This window comes from Morone saxatilis, unplaced genomic scaffold, assembly GCF_004916995.1.
Source record: "Morone saxatilis isolate NCDOM2014 unplaced genomic scaffold, NCSU_SB_2.0 Contig1, whole genome shotgun sequence".
NCBI lineage: Eukaryota > Metazoa > Chordata > Actinopteri > Moronidae > Morone > Morone saxatilis.
This window is the reverse complement of record NW_023339651.1, coordinates 7,377,590-7,400,827: the sequence shown is the minus strand read 5'-3', so window position 1 is coordinate 7,400,827 and position 23,238 is coordinate 7,377,590. Positions and strand designations below refer to the sequence as shown.

The 23,238-nt window shown below is 40.4% G+C and overlaps 2 protein-coding genes and 1 long non-coding RNA gene across 3 annotated transcripts in view; 1 reads left to right on the top strand and 2 right to left on the bottom strand.

Annotated features, from left to right (window-relative positions):
• The window catches only part of oat (ornithine aminotransferase), a 7,018-nt gene extending 2,446 nt beyond the window's left edge, over positions 1-4,572 (bottom strand). Inside the window, exons 1-6 of the mRNA XM_035659115.1 lie at positions 4,478-4,572; positions 2,744-2,975; positions 2,425-2,649; positions 2,229-2,324; positions 1,806-1,933; positions 818-940 (exon numbers count right to left, since the gene is read on the bottom strand). Of these exons, the coding sequence (XP_035515008.1) occupies positions 818-940; positions 1,806-1,933; positions 2,229-2,324; positions 2,425-2,649; positions 2,744-2,957 (786 nt within the window). The 5' untranslated portion in view covers positions 2,958-2,975; positions 4,478-4,572. The remainder of the gene's footprint in view (positions 1-817; positions 941-1,805; positions 1,934-2,228; positions 2,325-2,424; positions 2,650-2,743; positions 2,976-4,477) is intronic.
• Positions 4,573-4,681: 109 nt separating this feature from the next.
• The window catches only part of lhpp (phospholysine phosphohistidine inorganic pyrophosphate phosphatase), a 20,222-nt gene continuing 1,665 nt past the window's right edge, over positions 4,682-23,238 (top strand). The window contains exons 1-6 of the mRNA XM_035659126.1: positions 4,682-4,927; positions 5,160-5,347; positions 6,884-7,037; positions 7,164-7,227; positions 7,328-7,420; positions 9,250-9,341. Coding sequence (XP_035515019.1) covers positions 4,770-4,927; positions 5,160-5,347; positions 6,884-7,037; positions 7,164-7,227; positions 7,328-7,420; positions 9,250-9,341 — 749 coding nt within the window. The 5' untranslated portion in view covers positions 4,682-4,769. The remainder of the gene's footprint in view (positions 4,928-5,159; positions 5,348-6,883; positions 7,038-7,163; positions 7,228-7,327; positions 7,421-9,249; positions 9,342-23,238) is intronic.
• The window catches only part of LOC118326187, a 21,246-nt gene continuing 5,042 nt past the window's right edge, over positions 7,035-23,238 (bottom strand). Inside the window, exon 3 of the long non-coding RNA XR_004796624.1 lies at positions 7,035-7,736. This is a non-coding gene — a long non-coding RNA (uncharacterized LOC118326187). The remainder of the gene's footprint in view (positions 7,737-23,238) is intronic.

Sequence of the window (23,238 nt, the reverse complement as noted above, 5' to 3'; positions counted from 1 at the left end):
ATATATATATATATATATTGCTCCCACTGGGAACAGCCTAAAATTACATGTCTACAAGTATTTACATGTTGCATTAAATGACAATTAAGCATTACATCTGCTATATGCTGACATATTCCCTGTCATCACTCACAACAGTTGTGTGTTAGCGTGGATGACCGGAGTGAATAACATACTAACATTAGCTGAGCAGAATGGAACGGTATGTTTTCTTTGGCACAATTCAATGTTGCTGCACTTCACTTGACTTGACTTGAACCTTTGAACCTTTTCTCTCTCTCCTGGTGAAGCACAGATCATCTTTTTTTTTTTTTTACCAGATAAGAAAACTTATAAATAAGCATCAACCCAGCCTGCAGTTTGCAATCAATTAATTTTGCAGTCAGAAGGAAACAATAAGAGCTGGCAGCTGTGTGTTTGTGCGGAATGCTTTTATACTGCTTAGAAACATTTTAATATGTTTACTCTTGAGGCCAAACAGAGCTGTATTAGCCATGCATATGGAAGAAGTGCATGTGTACTACGGCAGCATCATTAAAAACTACAAAATGCTATCTCCAGATTTGTGTGCTGTACATCCACATACCAGGGAGTATCCTCATGATTTGGAAATTGTAGCAGTGTTACCACAACTTTGGAATTAACACATGGCAGTTTTAGTGGTCGATTAGTGGAAATGATGCCAAATATACTCTTGTGTTTTTATTACCAACAATCCAGACAGTATTTCTGTTTGAAGATGGCTAGTACCTGTGTTTTCACACAATCAAACCCCTAAACTAAGGAAACTCTCGTCTGTGTGTTTTTCAAGCCTCACGTTGTATTTGGTGCAAAGTTCTCTGACTTTAGTCAGGTAACCCTGGTCGGGCACCACCACCCCAGCTTCACCCTGGATGGGCTCCACCATGAAAGCCGCAACATTTGGGTCTTGGAGAGCTTTCTGGACAAAAGACAGAAAAGAAAAAGACTAGTCAGACATTTTAATCTGTGTCTAAGATGACCCTTGTCATTAAATACATGCTACTCAATCATTACATTTTTACATTTACATAGAAAAGCAGCAGTGGCGACGATAATCTTATCAGCAGACACATGCAACTTCAGCCGGTCACTCGATCCTCATGTTTACACAGATAATGAGGGTATCCAGTCAGCTGGTTTTGGATTATCTTATAAAAAACACTGTTTTAAACAGAGATAATGCATGTTAATGTTGTCAAACAACATCAATCTTTGACTACAAGGCTGGGTAAAGTGCAAATCTTTTGACCAAAATCTATTTCCAGAACAGTAGCCTTTATAAACAGCAGATATAATTCTTCTCTGTCCTCCAGGTTAGTCTTGCCAGGAAAAAACATTGTGAGAGAAATGCAATTTGGCAGGTCCTGAATGTTGGATCCTTCCACCAGCACATTAACAGTGAATGCAAGTATGATGAAACTGTTGCCGCTTCTGACATCAGTGTTTCTCTACAACCCCAATAACAAAGTCAACCATGTATCTTGCAAATAAGATCAAAACTTTTGCTGTTAGTGCATTTAAGTATTTTATGTATAAAAAGGGACCAAAGTCTGGTGTGCAGTGACTGAAACATAAACTTCCTCCTATAATTTGGGCATTTTACAAGGCAGCTGGGTTGAACCAAGGCTGAAGAAACATTACCACACATTAGCTGCGGGTGACAGTATGAAACTCAAAAGTGTCATTCCGGTGTACCGTCTGAAATACTGAAACAAATTTAAAAAAAACAAAAGAAACATGGTTGATACTGCACTGCATGTCTTGAAGATAGTCAAAAGCTGTACCTCCAGTGCAGGAATGTCATTGTATGGGACAAGCTCAAAGCCTGGCATGTAGGGACCGAAGCCTTCGTAGCTACTAGGGTCCGTGGAGCTGGAGATGGCTGCCATGGTGCGGCCCCAGAAGTTTCCCTCTAATCAACAACAGTGAAAGAGATGACACATTTATCATATTGTTCTGACTAAACATTTTTATATGCTGCAGGACATTTGAAAACCTTTGATGGTCACCTTATCCTACTGTCTGTCAAGAGGATTGGTGCTTATGCTAAGTTTGGTAATCTTAGCCTGTCGTACAATCCAAACAAGAATCATTGCACAATAGTTTAGTACAATATGTGTCAAATGTGCAAACTATTACCAATTCCTTTATACGACAGAGTAAAGGTGACAAATGGGACAAAGTCTGAAATTGTGATGTAATCTTACCTGCAAAAATGATTTTGGCCTTGTTTTTGGGAACCCCCTTCACACTGTAAGCCCACTTACGAGCAAGCTTGCAGGCAGTCTCACCACCTTCAACGCCTAATACGTTACAAAAATAAATAAACGGCAACAAATAAACTCATGATAACCTCTGAAGATGTTACGATTACAAAATGAGTTGGAGGTTTGCCTACAGTACCTGTATTCATGGGTAACACTTTGTCATAGCCAAACATGCGGGTGATGTATTCCTCATAGGCTCCCAGCACATCGTTGTAAAATGCTCTGGAAGTCAGGCTGAGTTTGGAGGCCTGGGCGCTGAGCGCAGCTACAATCTTTGGGTGACAGTGACCCTGGTTTACTGCACTGTAAGCACTCAGGAAGTCGTAATACCGGTTGCCCTCCACATCCCACACATGTATGCCTGAAGAAAACAAAAGAAGAAAATAAATGTCTCGGAAACTCTTGGATAATTATTAAATGTGGGATTTGTAACATTTCGAGGAAAATGAACTCACCCTCGCCCCTCTCTAAGGCCACAGGCAGGGGATGGTAGTTGTGCGCCCCATACTTGTCCTCACGGGCGTAGATTTCCTCTGAGGTGAGCGGGCGTTCGGACCTCAGTTTGGAGGCGGCGGTGGAGGCCGGGCGCGTACCAGAGTGGATGCTGCGATTGAGAACAGGGGCGGCGCGGCTAAGGCTGCGGCTGAGCTGGAGCATCATTCCTTTCATGGTTCTATGTTGCTATTTCTAGATGTTAAAGCACACAAAAAAGAAAGAGATTCAGTTCCTTTGCTCCAAGTAACATGTACAGTAAATCTATCAATGTAACCACAACACATTTTAAGTTTAAGAATGCATTAAACATGGATTAATTAAGAAAAGAATCGTCAAATTAACTGAAAATGAACCTAAGTTTCAGCCCTAGCAGGTTCACAGCTATGCAATAAGCTTAACACTTCCAGTAAATGTTGAAACAGAAGTTCATAATTGTTTGGTCTATGTCAGAAATGTCCGAAAATAGTGAAAAATGTCAAACCCAGTTTCTCCAAGTTCAAAGTACAGAGAAAAACACCATTCTTCCCAACAATTAATCAGTTCTAAAAAAGTTTTTCTGTCAATCGACTGTTTATCGATTAGTCGACTAATCCTTGCCGCTCAAGAAGACATACTGCCACAGCAACAGTCGTAGCACAAACACAATAAACTTGTTAATTCTGCTCGTACCCCTCACATATAACAATATAAAACAAAGAATCGGCCCTAAAAACCTCACGGTAGCTACAAAGGTTGAATACTAATACGCTTGTGAGATTCCATAGTGCACATAGGCTTTACAGGTCTGCTGAACAACGCTTCTCTTTCACACTGGACACAATAGAGGAACAGACCTTTGCTGGGTATGGGTTGACAAAAAGCTAATCCCACAGCAGCATGGCAACTCAACTGTGATGATCCAGAGCTTTCTATTGGGTCACATTTATTTTAAATGTCCTTCTCGCTGTTAGCTGGTCCTGTGACATGCACTACTTTTCTTGCATTGGTTTTGGAATTCATGGCGTGGCACTGAATAGTTTTGAGATGCCTCACACCATGTTTCACTGGACTATTAACAGAGGCTAATTCCATGCAAAATGATAAGAACAGTACAGCAATTTTCCAGAAAGGACATACTGAATGTGAAAATGAGAGTAGTTGCCAGTAGTTGGCTCCAGATAATCAATAACCTTGCACAGTGAATAAATACACAGAGCAAACAGACAGCACCTGGACTGGTTACATCAAGGTCAGTTATCCGTGTCACTGATTGTGTAAAACCTGCTCTTGAGAGATGATAGGTTGGCGCGGAGCTGCCTCCACAACACACCCATCTACATTCCAGCCAGGAGCTAAATAAAGACCATAACTATCCGCTCCTATCATGTGGTTAGTCGTTGCCAACTAAGCAGCCCTCCCAAACCTTTCTGTATTAGAAAAGTACAATACAAGCTCTATATTTATGACACTTACAGGCCAGTCGACATTAATAAATACATGTTTCTTATCCCCCCAAAGAGTATAGACGCTTTTAAGATCAACGCTTTTAGTTAACATAGCACCGGCCAGCTAGCTAACATTAGCACGTTACCTGCTTTTTCAGTATTTATTTACTTTTTTTTTTTTTTTTTGCCTGCCAACCCCTACATTATCAAACAAGCGTTCTCAAGCGGAGAGAGGAGACAGACTGGAAGAAAGTCCAACAATAACGTTACCAGACAGAAGAGAAGCGAAGTTAAACCGACGATGATGCTCGTCTGAAATTTGAAGCGGCTGGCTTTATGTGACAGTCTAGCGTGGCGTGTCTGTGCGTACTTACGTCAGAGGACACGCCTCCGTGTTGCAACTTTTTCCGGTAATTGCCCCCCCAAAAAAATATAGATAAATATAGATATATGGTGGGAAAAAACTGGGCTGTAAGTATGATAACTATGAGTACACAGCGTGCCGTACACGTTACAATATCAATGAGCAGGAGGGTGAATCCCACCGCCTCGCGTTAGGCGCATGCGCATTGAGACGTACTGTTTCGCCATGGCTGACAGTGGCTGGCCGGGCTGTGCGAAGAGTTTGAAAGGTGTCATATTGGACATGTGTGGCGTTTTATACGACAGCGGGGAGGGCGACGGGGTTGCCATTCCCGGCTCTATTGAAGCTGTGAAAAAGTGAGTGAGCTATTAGATATTTTTAAGAGGTTTTTTTTTTTTAAGCCACTTGCATGTTCAGCGTACTGCCTGTCAAAGCCTGTGGAGCAAAGTGCATGCACTCGGTTAGTCACTGTGCTGGTAACTTATTGCAGTTCCTTGTGGTGCATGTATGGTTAAAGCTGCATATTTTATCATTGTGAGAGAGCTGTCATGCTCCTCCCTCACTCTGACCTCCTGATCCTTTTAAAAGGCTAAAGGCGTCCGACCTGCTGCTCCGCTTCTGCACTAATGAGACCCAGGCCACCAGAGAGACGTTTGTAGCCAAGCTCCAAAGACTGGGCTTTGACATATCCGTGTCTGAGGTGTTCTCTCCGGCTCCTGCAGCCGTAGCTGTCCTTAAAGAGAGGGGTCTCCGGCCCCACCTGCTGGTGTATGATGGTAATGCTTTAAAATTGTCAAGACATATCATAATACACAGTGCATATAAAAGTAATAATCAGTTGGGTGACATTTTTATCCACTTAAAGCAGAGTTTTCAGGGCACTTGTTCACTTGTCACCAATGGCAAATAACTGTTAATGCAAACTTTTAGGATCAAGAATCTGTTAAAACAAACTCTTCAAACGTTCACATTTTTAACATCAACATAAAGTCCACAGAACTTGTGTTACAGGATAAGGCTGCTGATATATTTGTCCACAAATCCCATAAAAATACCAAAACCAACTGCTTCCTACTAAAATGTAAATCTAATCATAACCATAACTTATTCTTTATATCAGTGGTTTATCAATCTGGGGGTCGGGATCCCCACTAGGGGTTGCCGTACCTTCACGGTGGGGTCGTGTGGCCCTCTTGATTTTAAGGATTGGATCTTAAAAACTTTGAAAATATAGATAGTAGGCCTATATCTCAGCCTTTTGTTCAGTTCTTTAAAGAAAGGTAAATGGAAATTGTTATTTTTCTTAATTTCAGATTATTATTAAGATCAACCTGAACACAAGATATAGTAATCACAGAGAATTCACTCTCTGATAAACAGCCTCGTCCTGCATTAGAAAAGTTCAAACTACCAAAGAGCTAATAGAACGATGAGAAGAAAACACTGAATTTTTATGCATGATTGTTTAAAAAGATTTTTTTTTTTAATGTTTAATATAATCAGAGAATTGTATAAAAAGTTCCCTAAACAGGAAATAATCTGCTCAGTATTTATCCAAATCATGTGTTTTAAACAAACGTCTCGTAGTTACTGAGTTTACTATTTGGGTTTATTGTACAGTTTTGAATATAATCTGATAATATAATGAAATATGTCCCAATCCAGCTCCACCAACAGACTCAAAAACTCTCTCGTCCCCCTGGCCATCAGACTGTACAACAGCTCTCAGTAAAGGCAGGGAGGACAATTAGACAATAGACAGATAGACAATGGACAATTTCTACCTGTATTCTGCACATCCATTTTGCACTGTTTACTTCCATTGCATCCACGCCATTGCACATCCATTTTGCACTGTTACTTCCATTTGCACTCCCACGCCATTTGCACATCCATTTGCACTGTTTACTTCCATTTGCACTCCACTCCATTGCACATTCCATTTGCACTGTTTACTTCCCATTTGCCTCCACTCCATTTGCACTGTTTACTGTTTGCAATGTTAACTGTAGCTACTGTTAGATCCGGGTTTTTAATTTTAGTTTAATGTATGTTTAATGTATTGTTTTGTATTTTGTATGCTACTGGGATGCTTGAATTTCCTCCGGGATAAATAAAATATCTATCTATCTATCTATCTATCTATCTATCTATCTATCTATCTATCTATCTATCTATCTATCTATCTATCCATAAAATATATTACTTAGTATTTCATGTCAGTTTACTAAATGATAGAAAATTGTTGGGAACCGCTGTTTTATATGACCCAACCCTAAAAAGTATTAAACTGCGTGTTTACTCTTCTGCAGGACTTATCCCTGAGTTTGACAGCGTTGACAAGGCCAACCCAAACTGCGTGGTGATTGGAGACGCAGCTGAAAAATTTTCCTACCAGAACCTGAATGAGGCATTCAGTGTCCTTATAGGCTTGGAGAAACCAGTGCTGTTCTCTCTGGGCCAAGGGTGAGAGGATATTAAAAGTTAGTAGTCAGTAGTACTGGATTGCTTATTCCAAGTGACAAGCACAGCGTGAAATATTTAATAAATAAATAAATATAAATGTTTTGGATGTTTTGCTCTCTTCATAAGGAGATACTACAAGGAGACAGATGGCTTGAAACTGGATGTCGGGGTTTACATGAAAGCTCTGGAGGTACAGTAGGTTCATCATTTGCATTGATAGAATTGTTAAGAATTGATAACAGCACTTCTGCTCATGTGAACAATGACTCATTTTTGTTTTGTTCCCCCAGTATGCTTGTGATTTAAAGGCTGAGGTTATTGGAAAACCATCCCCAACATTCTTCCAGAGTGTTCTCAATGACATGGGGCTTCAACCACATGAGGTACGTTAACAACAGAATATACTGCATGTATCCAGAATGCAAGTAAGTGTAATGTTGTGCAAGAACACAGGCTCTTGCTTCAGTTCTTTGATCTAGGCTAAAATGCTAAATATTTAGCTTTGCTGGGGGGGATTCCTCTATGCTTTGACTCTGTTCTGACCTTTGACTGGATTGGTATGTAAGTCAGTCAACTCAGAACTGCAGTGATTAGTTTTCAATAGGCCAGTTTATATAGATGATATGCACTTTATGTCGCTGTACTCGGTAGTTGCAGTGGTCACTTCCCTCTGGGTGGCAAAGCTGCAGCAGTCAGCATCTGCAATTGATTGCAAAAACAGTTTCAGAATGAATTCAATTTACAGGCATGGGATTTGAAGTGCTAACCAAACAAATATACCATAAAGGTTTTGTGACTAATATTTTTTCCAATCCTCCCACATACAAAAAGAACAATCTTGTGATCTTAATCAGGAATACAAATACTCCTTTAATGTGCCTAAATTCCTGCAGGCTTTGTTATGTTATTTCCTTGTGTAGAGGCACAGATATACAGTATATACTTACATGTGTCAGAAAACAAAATTTCTTCTTTGCAGATTATTGTTTCAAGATATTTATTAGTTTTCCTGCCGGTTTTGTACGCCATTCGTAGCACCCACCTGTTTATGTGTTTTGCCACATACTGTAGGTACAGATACGCTATAGTGCTAAGCTATTAACACTCCACACACCTTTCCAAGAGAGGTGCAGGCATTCCACAACTAATTACTTGAACACACCTCCTAATTGTTAGTTTGATATATTTAGCCAAGGCAGCTGGAATAGGAAGATTCTGACACACGATCCATGCTGGATCCTATCACAGAGCAAAGCCAGGACGCTTCCTGTTCCTGACAACTCTTTTTCTCATCAGGTGTCTAAACATGTGTTAAATGTCTATTCCTGGCATCTGCTCATCTCTGCATATCCCAAGTCTAAAGACTGTGCTCTATCACTGCAGTCTCTCTAAGCTTTTCTATGTTTGGACCTGGCAGTTGGCACTCTGAGAAATCTGGTTTCATCTCAGTCTAAGCCTCACTCTTTTCTCTGGATTGTCATTTCTTTCACTGAGACATAGATATATCCACAGCTACATCCGCTGCCCTTTCCAGAGTCATCAGTTACTCACCCAGGCTTTCATGCGAAGAAGCTTTCTCTTCCCAGAATGGAAATTTTTTGTCCGTTAAGTCACTCACTTGGCTTGGTAGTCAAAATGAAACCTTTCCCTTCCTGCAGACCAGTGTCATTCCTTTACCAAACTCTTGAGAACACCTCAGTTCATAGTGGTTATCTCCAGGCGTGATCAACTCCCACCGCACTAACCTCCTTGCATTACTAAATAATGCATTGTGTCCTTAAGCTCCTTTTTAGTATCCCAGTTCACTAGAACCCTAATAATGCTTTGTTTTTCTCGTGCTGTTATTTTGAATCACAGACAAGCCTGGTGTGAAAATATCTTTAGGATCTTGCTGGTTCTTCTTTTTTCCTCTCTTCACCCTGTCTGCCACTTATTGCCCATTACAATTTATTCCAGAAAATAACATTTTTCACACTAATAGACAATGGTGCAAACTCGGGCTTGTGTAACAACAAGCCTGGTCAGGGAAGAGGATAGTTGAGACGTTATAAAAAAGAAACATGAGAAGGGAGGGCAAGCTGAAATGGATCTGCCAAGTGCTGATGATGCTGAGGTAGGAAGCAGAAACAACAAGGGAGGAGAACTGGCATTATTGAAATAAAGAGGCTCCTAAACTAAATTACAATGTTTTCTTTGTCCTCGTCTCTTGCAGGCACTGATGATTGGGGATGATCTGGTGAATGATGTAGGTGGGGCACAACACTGTGGAATGAAAGGCGTGCAAGTCAGGACTGGCAAATACAGGTCAGTGATGTCCTGAATCCACCAAATGCTCTCCTTGATACAATCTACCAAACCTGAACATGACTCCTTATTGGCAACAGGTGTCCCTACTGGTTAGTCAAACTATCCTTTAACCATGTCAGAGCATGCCCTTCTGAAGTATCCTTGAGCAAGATACCGGCTCCTACCAGCTTTGTTTTTAGAACATTTGGGCACTTTTGAAGAGATGTAACATTTTCTATAAATTTTGAAGCTGGTCTTACCATATTGTAAAATCATAATTAAAAAATCTAACTATTTGCCAGCAGAGGGCACCCTTACACCAACATTGTGAATCGAAGTTTCCTCCATAACACACAGGCTTTCTGTGAGCCAACCCCCTCATTCTTCAGTCTTCCAGATTTGTTTATTTTATTGAGAATCCCCCGAAAATAGCTTTATTCCCTCCACATGTTGAATGTTAGTTGCCCACAAGGTCATAGTCAGCAAGGATTTATGATCCCAAATCTGGAGATTACTGGGGTGCCTTTCATATGTTGTAATTACAGAAACATGTGGTTGATTATTTTAGATGATATATGTGGTACTTATGTCTTGAAGAAACGGGTGACTGGGAAAAAGTGACTGGGAGTATGAGGGGACACTGTTATGAAACTACACATTATATCACATATATGTTTTACATTATAATGTATGTTCAAAGTCATACTGTAACTGACGTTTTTAATGTTTTTTCTGTATGTAATAAGACATAAGCCCTAGGTTTTATACGTGTACTTAAAAAATATTTATGGAAAAGAAAGAGGAGTTCTCAACATTTGATTTCCTGAAAACCTATATTTTTCTCATTTCAAACATAGCACAATTACTGTGAAGCAGTGGTGGAACAAGTATTCAGCTCCTTTACTTAAGTAGAAGGATCTACAGACTGAGCCCATTAATGTTGTTACACACTACTACACTGTACTGCTTTGTAATTTTAGGTACAACAATGTACTGCATTCATATTATCTGACGTTGTCGTGTGTAACATATAAAAAAACTAAACTCATAACTTAAGCTGCCAAATACACAAGGGGTGCAATATTATTGTCTAAAATGTTGTGGTTGCACAAATGGAAATACTTGTACACGCACCTCAGAATCGAGCACTACCTAACAGAGCAGTACCAAATAAATCCACTTCGTTACTTTAACATTGGAGGAAATTAAACCTCTTCGCTGATATTGTTACTATTTTCTTTGGCTGTAAGCCACTGATTAGTCTGAAGAGCACCGTGCTTGATGACCTGCTATTCTGCCGCAGTGGCACGCATGTCTCGGGTCATGTGACCAGAGAACGCTGAGTAATCTGCTTGAGCATCAGTCAGCTTTAATCCAATACAAAGAGCACCGTCACTCACTATAAAACCTATCCTCTGTGTGACAGGAGTATGTTAGTGTGTTTTTTGTTCTTTTAACTTATGTTGTTGGCATATACATGCAAGCAATATGCAGGCTTTCAGTATAGGAGACTAAACTCCTGAAATCCATCAGGTTTAAGTGACTTCACAATCTTCTCCCAGCAGCTCTGTTCAGCTCCAGTGTGCAGACACAATATCTGATATAGTCAACTAAACACAGGAAAACCAGAACTTTTTTTTTGAAGGAGAGAGCAACTGGTAAAATAAATGTGTGTTTCCTTGAGAGGAACATATGTGGAACCAGTATTGTGTTACATGACATGATGTGTTTTAGCCATGGTGGTCTAGATGTACGAACTGATTGGTGAATGGAGTTTTACCTGGTAAAACATGCAATAGGCAGGCAATACAGCAAGTTATTACGTAAGTGGTTAAATAATGTTTTCAGAACAATAATGTATATTAATAATGTTTTCTCTTACATTTAGTCACATTGCAGCACAAGATTACAAATTTGTACCACAAATAAATAGCCTTTTGATATTAGATGCTGGTTGAAAAAGCTGTGTATGTTTTGAATTTATTCCTACATCACCTGCTTTGAATAATTGATGCATCGTGTTTGTGTGTGCATAGTAACAGTAGATACTTGTATTTGTGTATCTGAAACACAGCCATAACAGGAAGTTAGATTTGTGCATCAAATTAGAATTTATGACTCTAAAGTGATCTGTCATGTACTCATTTAACATCCCCAGATGTATTAGACTGTATGCATTCCCTGGGAGGAAGAAGAAAAACAGCGACAGTAACAGTGTTTCTGTAAGACTGTGAGAGAGGAGAAGACGTGAGATTTAAGATTTTTTGGCCAAACAGGCGCAGTGAACCCAGGCTTGCTGGGAGCAGCTATAAACCCTCAGTCAGATCTGTGAAAACACAGCTGTTTCCAAGTCAACCAGATGCTGCACAGGCCTCAAGCTTGGAGAAAAGACTGCTTCAAATACCCCAGGCCCAGTGACAAGACAGGAAGGGAAAAAGATACAAATCACAGACAAATCTAATCATATCAGCGAATTTTAAAAAGCTTATGACATACTGCTGCTCAACAAGGACAGCATAAAACCTGAAATTCTTTAAGCCTAATTTAGATCTGTCAGACTTTTTTGTTTTCTTACTGTCTCCACAGTAAGCTCTTATTAAAACAGATGATTCGAGGTAAATCTTCACATGCTTTGAAGTGAATTTATCAACCTGTTGGCTACCTGTCTGTGGGTTGCTTTGACCCCCTTTCTGTTTGTTCTTACTCTTTCTTGTTCAACCATTTTTGCTATCATGCTTTGTCTGCATATTTGTGTGTCTGTAGAGATTTGTATGTACTATATAAGAATACTATTTGTATAAAAAGACATTATAAAAAAGAGAAAAGGCTAGAAATACAATATTTTAGTATGTCGAGTTTAAGTATTTATTATCTTAATCATGTACAGTAAGAAGGTTTCACATGTACCTGCTCTCTGCACTTTTTCATGTGATGCACAGTGCTTATTATTGTGATGGCTCCAGCAGATTAAAATAAAGAGCAAGGCCTGAGCGAAGTGATATTATAGTGCATACCAGAAATGGCTCGAGCCTATAGGCGTAATATAGGGGTAATTGTAATAGGGGAGTGCTGTGCAATCAGTCAACTTTCCCTTGCTCTTAAATAATGAGCGAAAGTTAGTGCACTTCTCTCGGGGGAGCCAGAGAACCCTTTGCTCTTTAATGTAGAACAGGTTTGAAAAGAGGGGCCTTCACCAAAAAGTGGTTGGAAATTAGACCGGGAGTATGGAGATCTTACTGCTGATGTTAATCAGCTGCATGGGAACAATCTGCAGACACTGCGTTCTAGTCCAACCCCTACTCAGCCTTTCAGCACAGAAAAACCAAGAAAGGGTGTCAACTTTCCACAGGTATCACACTATGTAGAACAATCCCCGGCCCTGCACAGAACTGCACTTAATTTGAATGGGCAAATTGCTATGATTCTGGCAGAGCAGTGAAATTATGAGTATGCCGGCCTTGTTTTCTCTGTCCTGTGGCTCAGTCTTCTATGTTGTGTTTTTAAATAGTCATCTCCTGCGGTCTGTGGCCTCAACTGGTCCTGTGTTCTTCTTTGTGTTCTCTTATCTTCAAGGAACTGCATCAGCACAGAACTGGGTAGCTTTGAGGCTTCATGAAAGCAGGTTCACATCATGCTGTTCCTTCATGCACTGTTTGTAAAGCAGTTTAATTGCTACTGCAAGCCGACACAATTAGTCTGTGAACCTTTTGGTCTTGGCATGCTGTCTGTCCCCCTGTGTATCCGTGATAATCAAAGAAGATTTCAGACCTTTGCTTTAAACACACACCCTCGGTATTGACATTTGTAATTCTGCCGAGGAGAAAACAGTGTAGTGATGTGACAGATACCAACATAGTATTGATAGGTATTTTGAATGAGGGCCAGTGAGTTAGAGGAAGCCCTTACTGGATTCCCGTTGGAATCTGGCAGAGAGTGCACAGCAAACATTTTCACACAGCAGCAACCATCTTCAAAATGGTTTACATTGTAAACCTCTCCCTGTGGCCAACGCTTGACTGCTAAAGTGAGTGTTGGGAAACTGTTTTCCATGCAGGCCGAGCCAGATTAAACGTCTCCAGAGAGACTCGGTCCCTGATGATAGAAACTATGAACCAGTTTGCCGAAACCGCACCCTAGTTCGTGCCCTTTCTGTCTGTGGCCGTCACTAAGGGACGCTAACAGGAAGAGAGCATTGCAGGGGGGTTAGTAGCCATGTAGACTCATTTTCCTTCAGTATTTTTTCTGTGCTGCGGGTGGGTTGAACTGCTACAGGCAATTTACAAAACCAAACATGCTAACGTTAGGATGCTTATTAGAGAACACGCCAACATGCTGAGTGTAGTGTAATGTTGCATTTAATGCCATGTTGGCAGAATGGAAAGAACAGGAAAACTTCATATTATTTAGATGCAAAATACCTCAATTGCTAGCCTTGTAGTCACATCAGACAAATGTAGGCTAAGCTCAAATTAGCAATTTCATGTAAAGGTGTTTTTATAACAAGTATAACCAAAGACAAACAAGCAATAGCTCCTTTTTAATTACATGAATTGATGGTATAAGTGTTAATCAGCCGAGTCTGACGAGATACAGCCTAGCCTGACAGTGTAAAGCTCAGTCTAAAAACAGTTTTTAAATGGCCACCGTACAGAGGACAAACAACAACAGTATAATGTATAATGAGCATTACAGCCACACACTGTCACTACCATGTTTATAGGTTAGTGTTGACTATTTTGTTTTATGACTGCTGTAAAGTGTGTAACATGTAGTATAAACTACAGTGGTTAGCACACGCCTTATCATGAGGCTGTTATACTCATGCAAAAACACACATATGCACTCATGCAGTATCTTGCACTGAAGAACATTAGTTAGAACACACAGTTCTCACCAGATGGTCGGTATGCAAATATTCATAGCTATCACTGTAACTGCTACTCCTGTAATCAGAGTCATTAGAACCAGCAGGCCTGAGACGGATATGGAATGAGAGTCAAAAGGATGTGGTTTGATGCCTTAGTGAAGTCCTCTTATGTAACCTATTAAGTGTCAGGCAGAAGTATTAGCTGGTATAGCTCATATCTGTGGGGCAGAGTGTGAGAAGAAAAACTGAAAGCTTTTAACATATTAAGAAAGACTTCCTTCTTAACTTCTCACGGCACCAGTAAACTAATATCGATCCAGTTCAGGACAGTTCCAGAGAAATCAATCGCCAGTGTCCAGCATGGGCCAAGTCCCTCCCTCCCAGGAGCCCTGACTGAGCTGACTGAGTGATCACAGGTTATGGCAAATAAAGTTATTATCAGTGCAGCAAATAGAAGGAAGGGCTGCTCATTAGGAAAGCAAATGACCCATCAGCCTGAGCTAACAGATTGTAAGAGAGAGAGAGTACAGCTCCCACAGTGGAGATATCTTTGCTCTCAGTTTAATATAATATATTGCTCAGGATTAGTCTTAATAAATCTTCAATTGCTAGTACAATATTGTGCAATAGTATATTTAGTTTCATTGTATTCTCACCTCTCAAGTGCACATGAATCATTTGCTGCTATACGAATGTTATTCTATGGTGGACATTTAAACATTTTAAAATATGTTCTCGTCCGTTTTTATCTTCTATTCCGGTTCCTGCTTTATATGTTGTAGTGTTATTTTCCTTATCTTGTTTGCACAAACTCTATTTGCAACATGTAATACATCTGTTCTTATTGTTCTGCCTATACAGGGCGCTTATGCAAAAGAGAGCGAACAATTCTCCCCCCTGAATAAATATACACGTTGAATGATTGACTGAGTGAAAGGTTTCATGGAAAAGTGTGAACGTTTCACTGGATTATGTGTGTGTCTGCAGAAAGGTGATGCTCTCCCCCTCTGACATAAACAGCCTATCAGATCTCTGTTCCTGTGAATCAAACAGACAGTAGACTGAACACAGCACAGCAGTGTTAGGTTTATGGATGGGCTTTGTCCTTTGCAGATCTGTAACACTGAACCTTGACAGGGCGGCCGTGCATGGCTGTGGTTGCAGCTTTAATCTCCTTTATAAACTGAGCGCTGCCCCTGGGATGGCTCTCAGGTACATACTGTATTTCAGCCTAGCTTATCTTTCAGTCCTCTACTGGTGTCCTATAGCCTCAATGGCTATGATAATGTATATGGTTTCAAGTGTGTTCCTGTCAGACAGGGAGTGATCATCTGTAACGTATGTGACTTAACATATTTCAAGGCTTTGTTTGTATGTCTCACCCAGACAATAATGAAATCTCTTCCTCCCGTGGTAATGCCTTTTAATTGTCTTTTTGGAATACACTTTTGTAGAACTGGATTTAATGTGCTGTCATGTCTGAGCATGTTATGCTTGAGTTGCACTTTCTCTGTGCTTTTGCTCGGTCTTGACCTTTGCGGATTGTTTTTCTCTATATGTGAGGGTGCTCGTATTTTATAGTATCAAGTACAACAGCAAAATCCCACGCTCTGTCTTGTTAACCTCTGTTAGCACATTAGTTGTGTTTGTGTGGGGAGGAAGTGAAGTTATCTCATTTAACTTGTCTTCACTGATGTTGTGGGCTGTGTGCTTAAAAGCTTGTCAACTCAGCCACAGTATTTCTGAATGTGTCATTGAGATCAGTTTGTCTCTGTGCCACCACAGAGACCCTTTACTCCAATCCAGTGAATCATACTATGTGCACTTTATGGCCTTTGAACTGGTGCAGAATCCGCAGGGGCCCTTTTTTGTGTCCATGTCCCTCCAGATCATCAGAAGAACTGAAATCAAGAGCATTGTGACCCATTGGGTTTTGTTTGTTCTGTGGAAATTCAGTCAACAGTGTTCAGCTTATTGCTATGTCTATAAATCCATGTGTCATGGTAGACTATTATATCGTGTACGCTAACGTGGACCCATGTTTGTTTTCATCCACTGGTTCGATCACTTTTGAATCAACCTCTTATTTAAGTCCTGTCCACAAATCTCTGACCAGCCTCTTGCTGTTCTCTGTGTCTCCTTTTGCCAGTCGACAGCATGGCCTTTGGCAGGATATTTGCATGGTAAAATAGGAAAATACGTGTGGCATAAGGTTTATATTTCCACTGCTGGATTTCCCTAATTTTTAACAGATAACACATGAAAGCTGGCTTTTGTTAGTTGGATTTTTTTTCCTGACTGCCTGCTCCCACCTTATCCATTTGCATGCCACAGAATTGCAGCAAATTCAAATATTCACAAATAAAAACACTTTTTATGTGCATATGATTTTTTTTCTCTACCATAAACATATTGGCTGGATTATTTCCGTTTTGTGTTTAAGGGCAGCATTTACCACAATTCTATACAGTCTTGCTAATTAACTTAAATTAAGCTGTGTTTTCATCCAATTCCCATGGATTGGAATCGGCAGCTTTGTGGGGAATGTAAACACAATCAATTCTGGGAATGATTTCCTCATCCAGCCAGCACTCTGTTGTTGGCTTGAGACCCAACACTGCTCTGTCTTTCTTCCCTTTGTCTCTCTGTTCTTAACATTTACATTAATATTTCTATGCTTTAAATAGAATATTCCACTAAAAACATGAGTTATGAGTACCTTCACTGTCTATGGGCTTGCTTGCTCTTGCTCACAGAGGACAGCAGCTGTAATCAAATTGGATTCACAACACTTGAAATGGATTCCAATGGTGACCAAGACTAATGGCAAAAGAGTCCAAAACATTCATAGAAACTTCTCAAACAACTACTGCACCATAATCCACTTTTCCAGTCTATTTATATGCTCAGTGTATTCCAAACACTCATATCTTTGCTACAACATGGCTAAAAGAAGCCATATTTAGCCAAATATGGTTAAACACAGCTTTATCTAGCCAAAGGATGGCTATATACACAACCATATTTGGCCATTCTGTTTGTCGCTAGCATGGTTAGCAGTTAAGGTTTATTGTTTGCATACATAATTGCATGCAAAAGCCTATTATAATAGCAATAGAAATGGTTTTGTCTATTTGTGTATATCTACAGTATATATATATATATATATATATATATATATATATATTTCATATATTTGTATTTGGCATATACCTACCATACAGATGGACCTTGGAGGTGCTGTAGTAAGCATGAGAAAGTTGACTTCATAAATGCATCCCCACCAAAATCTGCAACATCTTATTCTCCTTCTTTCAAGCCATGTATTGAAACTTCTGTTATGATAGATAGACGTGGGATCAGAACATAACGGGTCAGATTGAGTACAGATACTAGATGGATGTGGCAGTAGCTGTACAAAGAGGTTAAAGAGCTTCGTGACACTCCACTGGAAGCCCGAGCCTGGCCTACCATCCCTCACCACCCCGGAGTGACAGCTTCCTCTGCCTGCAGGCTCCTCTAAAGCCTGCTGTGCGTTATAAGTCAATGAGATATTAATAATTAACCGGAGCTTTTTTCTCAGTGAGACTAGACTCCCACGGCGGAACAAAGGAGCCGGTCGGGCCTTGGCTACTGAGCCCCTCGACGGTACTTTTCCACCCTGATAGAGAGAGAAAGAGAAAGAAAGAAAAGGAGTGAGAGTGGGAGAGAATCGGAGAGCTAAAGCCCACAGATGGCAGACTGAAACATAGCACTGCCTCTTAAATACATGAACGCAGGCCCTTAGTTGTTTCAATGGGGATCCAATCCCTCTTGCAATTACCAATAGACAGGCTGCTTGGCTGGGGGGGACTTGGGCCCTTGCCTGGTTTCTGCTGGAACCATTTTTTCTCCTAATGGTTTGCGTGTATGTGTTGTTTCACATGTGTGCTTGCATTTTCAGTAGCAGTGACTCAGCAGTCCCTTACTGCTAGCAAAAACACTCCTACACAGTAAGATATAGACACACACACACACACACAAAGCCTCAGCAAGTCATCAGCAGCACAGCTAATAATAACGCTGATGAAAAGAGTGGTTAGATCTGGGTCACATGAAGCTGTGAATATTGAGCACAACACTGACAGGACAGCTGTGAAACGGTGCAAAGTTTACTTTTTGGTCACGTAAACAAATAGTCTTATCAGTTGTAACAGTTAAAGCTCTGTGGTGACTTTAATAGTGAGATGGTTAATTGTTTGTACCATTAATTCACATGACTCCTAGAGGATGTACTGAAAATTTTAGTATAACATTGTGGAACTCACATCGGGCAATTTTAAAAAAGGATCAAAATCTATGCAGCAGAACCGGAGATATTATTATATTTTTTTATACCATATATTCTTCCTTGTCAAAACCTGGCGCCTGCATTATCCACAATGCATCATGACCTCCAGCAGTTGGAGAGTCAGGTGTGTTATGCTAGTATCAGCTAAGCCCTGGGCACACAGAGATGAGGAGTGGGCTGCACAAGTCTGGTAAGCTCACTTACTCAACAAAACCAGATTTCTTTTCATTTTTAAAAATCCACTTTGTAACATTTAGGAGGATCTATTGGCAGAAATGGAATATAACATTTATAGGTATATTTTCGTTAGTGTATAATCCCCTGAAAATAAGAATTGTTGTGTTTTCGTTACCTTAGAATGAGACGTTTTTTTCTACAGATGCCACATTAAACTTATGACATCACACATCAGACAATTTATGAGATTTCATGCAGCTCTGTCTGGAGTCATAAAAGGCTTTATACCACTGTTTTCATATGCAATAGTACTCCCCAAGACTTGTAAACAGACTTTGATGTGTAAAATTTAGTTCCCCTTTAAGGAATACCCATAGTAATCTGTGGATAGTACACTAATATTGTGGTGCACCAGAGGAACTATAGTGATTGCCAGAGATCAACAGACTCTTAAAATCTATCCAGTTATCCATTACAGTGATCATCAGAAAATAGCTGCACCCAGGAAAATTATTAATTCTTATTTGTGTTGCCAGCTATTGGTGGTCACAAAAACAACAGACCATACCTAGATCTGATTCTGGGTGTTGTCCAAATACTTTCGTTAAGGACAAATGTTGCAATGCTGATCTTTGGAACATTTACAGTAAACCAGTAAGCTGCCCATCACTCTGAGCCAATTGTAACACATTAACACCACGTGTTGCAAATGAGAAAGCATAAAAAATATAAAAGTAAGTGAGCAGAGAAGTTGAAAATGGAAATGGAAATTAATGGCTGCTTGAAAGGCTAACCCTAATGACTTCAGAAAATGTTATGCAGAAGGCATTTGAAATTGTGATCTATTATGTATAAGATTTGTTAACACCAGCATAGTCCTTTTTAGTGTCTCACAGACAGAAAGTGAAGGTTCATGGGTTACGTCCTGTTCGTTTCGCCTCAGATATGTTTGTGGTTGGGAAGGACAGAAAGTTTCCAGTGGGTGGTTTTGACAGTTCAGGATTCTCTCTCTCTCTCTCTCTCTCTCTGTTTTTGTTCTCCTCTTCTTCTCTCTCCTCTCTCCTTTTTCTTTCTTCCTCTCAGGAATTGTGGTTCTCATAATCCGTTCTTTCAGTCTATTCCGTCATTCTGTGTCTCTCTCTCTCTCTCTCTCTCTCTACACACACAACACACACACACACAACACACAACACACACACACAACACACACACAACACACCACCCACACCACACACACACTCACTCACTCACAAACACAGGAGGATTTCAGAGAGCTAAAGGATGGAAAAAGATCAAGTGGCTCTTCATGCTGCAACCAGGGAATCCCCTTTGTGTCCTGCTCGATTGGAAAGAACCGTTAATCCGTGTGAAGTGTGAAAACCATACCGCAGCTGTTTGCTGTTCATGACTCAACATTATGCAGCTTTTGTACATTGACAAGATAACGTCTGCTGTACGGCCACAAACTCAGCGGAGGATGTAAAGGCCCCAGCTTAGCATCTGTCATTTCTGTTGCCATAACATGCACATAACATGGTGGTTTGCCTAGTTCAGTTGGGGCTGTTTTCCATAAGAGGCTGCAGCTGTGTTATTTCAAGGGAGTTATCTGTGTCTTGTTGTGTTTTTGTAAATATCAGGTAAAAGAGGAAAGAGAGAGTAAAGTGAAGATCAAGTGGGATGATGATAAAACCAGGCTGGAACATCTCAACTGGCTGGAGTCTTTTTCACCTTTTTTCCTCTTCCACTGTTTTTGAGGATCCTGATACGCCATCAATCTCTTCCATGACCTCTTATTTATAACAGAGCCAGTCAAACTGCGATCACATTCTCGCCCTCAAGGCCAAGACTCCTGCAATGTCACCAAGCAGCAGAAAACACATGCAGCTACAAACCTTCTCTTCCCCTCAGGGTGAAGGGGAGACAGCTTTGTCTTGTGTTAGTATCTTATGTCACCCACAAGTCTTGGCTGAACATAAAGGCTATATAGTTATCGTCTTCTTCCTCGGGTTATGGTTATATAGTGTGCTTTATTATGAGAAAAGGCAGTGTTGTGGCTGTTGGTGCCTTTCCTAGCCTTGTATGAAAAACACACTTCACACTACACATTGAACTGGCTTGAGTGTTTTTCCGTCTCTCAGGCAGGTCTTTTCCTTTCAGCGTTAGCGTCGTAGCTCTCAAAGATGTGATTACCCACTGCAAGACCAGGTGACGGCACACATTACAATATGCTTAGAGTGTAACAGTATTTATTTATTTGCAGCAGATGATTTTACTCAGAGGAATTCAACATCAAGACAACTTCAAACCTAATAAATATCATAAATCAATGTTTTTTTTAAATAAATTTCATATTAAGCTGTCAGCCCACTTGCATTTGTCTGTCATATCCCTGTCAGTTAGCTTTCACTTATTTTCACTTCTGCCTGTTCCTCTTTTTTTATGCTTATTGTAAACATTACTGTATACTTTTGCTTTTGTTTTAACCAGTGCACCTGCAATTTGTGGGGATTTGGGCTCTGCTTGTCTGCTGTTTGTCACGTATTACTTTAAAACCTCACAGTGCTCAATGCCTAACAAATGCTAACTTCCCTCTAAAAGGGATCATCTTAGTGGGATTTTTTGTAATTTAAGGTTACTCTCCTCACTTAACATGAGGGGCTTGCAGGGTTTTGTCTATACTTAGTACATGATCTACACTGTCACCAGCATAGTTATTTAAAAGCTTTCTAAAAACAACACATTGCAAGAGTGTTGAAATCCACAATTGCTCTGTATACCATTGTGTTCAAACCAAAACATCGCTCTCAATGTCATGTACTGTTGGCTGCAGTTGAACCTTTCATTTCTGCCCTCATACATGCCTTATCTGCTTCGTCTGCACCGTGTCAAGCAAAAAGGCTTACTCAGCAAAGGTGAAGCGGTTAAAAGAGAGAAGTGTAAATTGAAATTGGCCGTATGTGACAGTTTTGCTTCCTTCTGTGCACACGCGCGTCATTGTGTACGCGTTTGTGTGTTAAGCATTAACCGATGGGAAGGTTGCCATTCCTTTCACCTCACGGTCAGCTACCTTGCCAACCAGCCCTTTCCTTTATTTCTGTACCTCATCCCTCTCCGGTTTTGACGCACAGCTGACTTTCACACACAAGTGCACTCGCTCTATGAGTCATTCGGATCCACTTTCATTTCATGGAGGTGCAGCCTGTGCTTATAAAAATGTATCTTTATGTTTTATAGAGCCATGTACCAGGTCATATATCTACCCATATGACACTCTAAATCGCTATAATCTTATGTTACATGAGCAGTACTTACACGATACCCATATTCTCGTGTCCAGTTTGCACAACTGTTTAATCCGCTGTCATGTCATAGCTGTTGTAGGGGATTAGAGGTGTACAGTGTGTACCTGTTTTAAAGCACAAGATAATGATTATGATTACTTGTCGACTGTTATAATAGTTGACTTGTTGTTTGGAAAGGATTTACCTACAACAACCAAACTTGTAAATAAATAGTGTTGCACAACCCAAGTTTAGGGCTCCACCTAAGCATTTTTTTGACTTATTAATTATCTCAATGTGTAAAATGTGAAAAAATAATACAATATGCTCAACATCTGTTCCCAGGCCCCAAACTGATGTCTTGAAATTGTTTGTTTAGTCCAACCAGCAGTCTTAAACCCAAATATATAATATATTGTAAGAAAAAAGCCACCAATCCTCACATTTTATAAACTAGAACCAGAAATGATCAGAATCATTGTCAATCCATTTCTGTCACAGCAAATCCATGAACAACTAATAACTACCCAAAACAATCCAAAATCTTCTTCAGCTCTTTGCCCACATGCCCCAAACTTTGTCATCATTGACTAACTTTCTGGTGAAGTTTTTCAGCATGGTGGCAGCTGCATCGAACTAAGTTCTTTGGCTGCTTCCCACCTCCTACCTCATGGCTGACCTCATCCCTACATGAAGGCTGCGCAGTGTCAGTCAGGCTCAGAGACCAAACCTATCTCTTCATGTGTATTGATATTGCATTGACCTGAAGGACGCGCAGCGAGCCGCAGATTACCTCACCAGTAACACTAGCTGCGTTGTGTTGAATTTTGCATGGTCACATTGACCTGGTTACTCCTTCATTATTCATGGCAATGGGAGGAAAGCAGCAAAATGAATACACATGCACATGCATGCATATCTGAAAGGACGGAGGCTATGGGAGATTTGAAGACACATCAGGTCAGAGAGACGTGTGGCCGATGCTGTTGGCTTCACTGCTTGAAATATAAGAGCCATGTGACTAACTTGCTAGGGTGTTTCGTGCCTTTATGTGCGTGTATGAACTCAATCAGTCCTCGGGCAGAAAAGGGTGTGGGAGTAATCCAGCACAGGAGACATAACACCCGGACCATTAGCGAACCAGCTCACATAACCTAAGCACTGGTGGCTGACAGACATGCGTAAACACATGGCACCGCTTCTCCGCATTCACAGCAGCTTCAGTATTCAACACTTCTCTACAATCCCCCCCCCCCCCCC